General features: G+C 35.8%; 1 protein-coding gene across 5 annotated transcripts in view; it reads right to left on the reverse strand.

Moving 5' to 3' along the window:
• The window catches only part of LRBA (LPS responsive beige-like anchor protein), a 737,219-nt gene that overhangs the window by 607,096 nt on the left and 127,011 nt on the right, over nucleotides 1-3,112 (reverse strand). For all 5 annotated transcript variants that reach the window (XM_039234337.1, XM_039234336.1, XM_039234335.1 and 2 more), the window contains exon 17: nucleotides 1,930-2,027. In XM_039234337.1, the coding sequence (XP_039090268.1) occupies nucleotides 1,930-2,027 (98 nt within the window). The remainder of the gene's footprint in view (nucleotides 1-1,929; nucleotides 2,028-3,112) is intronic.

Genomic DNA, 3,112 nt, shown 5'->3' on the forward strand with positions numbered 1-3,112 from the left:
GTGTGTGCCTGAGTGGCTCAGTCGTTTAAGTGTCCAACTTCGGCTCAGGTCATGATCTCACAGTTCATGGATTCGAGCCCCGTGTCGAGCTCTGTACTAACAACTTAGAGCCTGGAGCCTGCTTCAGATTCTGTGTCCCTCTCTCTCTGCCCTCCCCCAGACATGCTCAGTTTCTCTGTCTCAATAATAACTAAACATAAAAAAGTTTAAGAAGCAAAACAAAGAAAAGACTAGGGCACCTGGGTGACTCAGTTAAGCTGCCAACTCTTGATTTTGGCTCAGGTCATGATATCATGGTTCATGGGATCAAGCCCTGATCCGGCTCTGTGCTGACAGAGTGGAGCCTCCATGGGATTCTCTCTCTCCCTTCCCCTCTCTCTCAAAATAAATAAGAATTTTAAAAAGAAGAAGAAGAAAAAAAAAAACTTATCTCCCTAGAAAAAAGAGGGAATTTTGTCAGCAGACTGCCTTTAGACTTGAACTGCAACATCAGCTCTTACATCTCCAGCCTGCCTCCCAACCATATAAATTATGGTACTTGAGCCTCAATAATCACATGGGCCAATTCCTTAAAATCAACCACCAATCAATCAATCTCTCTGTTTCTCTCAACTGGTTCTTTTTCTCTAGGTAACTCTGAAAATGCACTCCCTTGAGGATAACATATAAAGTCATCTTCTAATAGTAAATGAGTGTTTAAAAGGACTAGAAAAGCATCTGAAATATAGACCTGTTGTGGGAAACTTACTGTAACTACATCATTAGTTACTGTAGCTTATCATCTGGCAAAGTTGTTCTTAAAACTTCTGTGGCCCAAAAACTTTTTATTAAAAGAATGATTTAAAACAAACGTATTCTGGTTTTGTTGTTGAAAACTGTTATGGACTGAAGGTATACCTCCCAATTCACATGTAAAAGCCCTAACACCCAGTATGGCTATATTTGAAGATGGGGCTGATAAGGAAGTAATTCAGATTAAATGAGGTCATATGGTTGGGTCCTTGATACAACAGAATTAATATACTTGTAAAGAGAGACAAGAGAGCTTTCTTTCTCTATCCAGAGAGCTTTCTCTCTTTCTCTCCCTTCCCTCATACATATATAAACAGGTCATGTGAACACACAATGGGCAGCTGGCTATCTACAATGTGAGAAGAGAGCCCTACCAGACACCAAACCTGCTAATACCTTGATCTTACATTGCTTGTCCCCAAAAGTGTAACAAAATGAATTTGTTGCTTAAGGAATCCAGTCTATAATATTCTGTTTTGGAACCCCAACTATATTAATACAATGATGATTTGGGATTGAGGAAACAGACAGTGATGTTTAAAAGGGAGGAAAGAGATCTTTTCTTGAACTGCAAATGAGTACTACTGTTCTAGGATTTAAGATAACACTGCTAAAGAATTCAATCTCATGGGGCACCTGGGTGGCTCAGTCAGTTAAACGTCCAACTGCAGCTCGGGTCATGATCTCACAGTTCGTGGGTTCGAGCCCCGCATCGGGCTCTGTGCTGACAGCTAGCAGAGCCTGGAGCCTGCTTCAGATTCTATGTCTCCCTCTCTCTCTGACCCTCCCCTGCTCACGCTGTCTCACTCTCTCTCTCAGAAATAAATAACACATTAAAAAAAATTTTTAATAAAAAATTTAAAAAATTAAGAATTCAACCTAACAATACCTGTATTAACGGCACTAGCCATATACTCACATGATTTATGTGATTAGTCTTGACAGATTAAATAACACAGCCTCTATGAAATTAAAGATTTCTTAAAATAATATAACACATAAAATAAATGAGTCTTATAGCCTAACTCATTTATAATATATGATCTAGCAGTACTTCCCATACATAAGAATCTTTTATCATTTCCAAACTAAACGCTTATATTAAATATAATTAAATCCCTGATATACAACTCCTACCGTAATCCATTCCTTTGGTCAAATGCAGGAATCATAGAATTAGGATGTTCTGACATTAATGCAACAAGTAGTTGTAGGACATCCATTAGATTGTCATCCTAAAATCAATGTAAAATTTTTTTAAACAAGGAAAAAAACTTTTTTGAACACTGTATACTTCCAAAACAAAAGAAATTCACACTTAAAATAATAAGTATACATATGAGCAATATATACTCATTTTTAACAAACTGGTTCATTACATATACATACTCATCTGTTTAACTCAAAATACACAATACTAAATTTCACATAGTTTTTGAATCAAAGAAACTCCTCTATACAGTACCAAAATTTCCTAAAAACATAGTTTGTCCATATACTAACATCTAACAAGGCTTTTTTTAGAGAAAGGTATATACATCAAGAAACTGGGGGAAGAGAAAACTAGGTAGTTTTCTTTTTTTATAGCAAAACATATTAGAGTCTTTAATAAGGTAACAGATGTTGTCAATCTGGTGGCAATGTTGGGAACAACATATGTATGTATCATTTCCTAATTTATTTCACCTGGACCACTTTATTCACTGACCCTCTCAAGAAACTAGTTCCAACAGTAAGCTTTGAGGAAATAACTGAATAGTTTTCATATATTATTTATTGACAGTATTGGTCAATAAATATTTATTTATTGACAGATGGCCATAAATGTTTACTGAAGCAAAATAGTACTGTATGATCTGATAATACTGACAAAATAGAACAGAAGCATATGTAAGTTCTGAACTACAAAAAAAAAAAAAAAAAAAAAAATTCAAGAAAACCTATATATCCTTGGTTAAATATTCCAGTACATATGCTTATCATTAGAACCAACTTGGGCAATAATGACTCAAAGAGGAAAAGGGAAACAGCTATCAAGAGCTAGTTATCTCTTGCCCTGTCTATAAGTTTTTGTTCACTGCTCTGGAACTTTTGAAATGGCATCTATTTGATTATTTAATTTTCAGTAAGCTAAGCTGATAGACTAGAGCTAGGGCACTGAGGCTTAGGCAAGTGTTATCTGAAGGACCTGAAACATTCTTTAATTTCCGAAGTAAGAGAAAAGATAAGATCACCATTACTTCCAATTTCTCTCTTAGGAACTATGTCAGTCCCTTAGGGAGTCAGGATTAATTAAAAAAACACAATCACAGTTCACTGG

This window comes from Hyaena hyaena, unplaced genomic scaffold, assembly GCF_003009895.1.
Source record: "Hyaena hyaena isolate Hyena2069 unplaced genomic scaffold, ASM300989v1 scaffold_89, whole genome shotgun sequence".
Classification (NCBI taxonomy): Eukaryota; Metazoa; Chordata; class Mammalia; order Carnivora; family Hyaenidae; genus Hyaena; species Hyaena hyaena.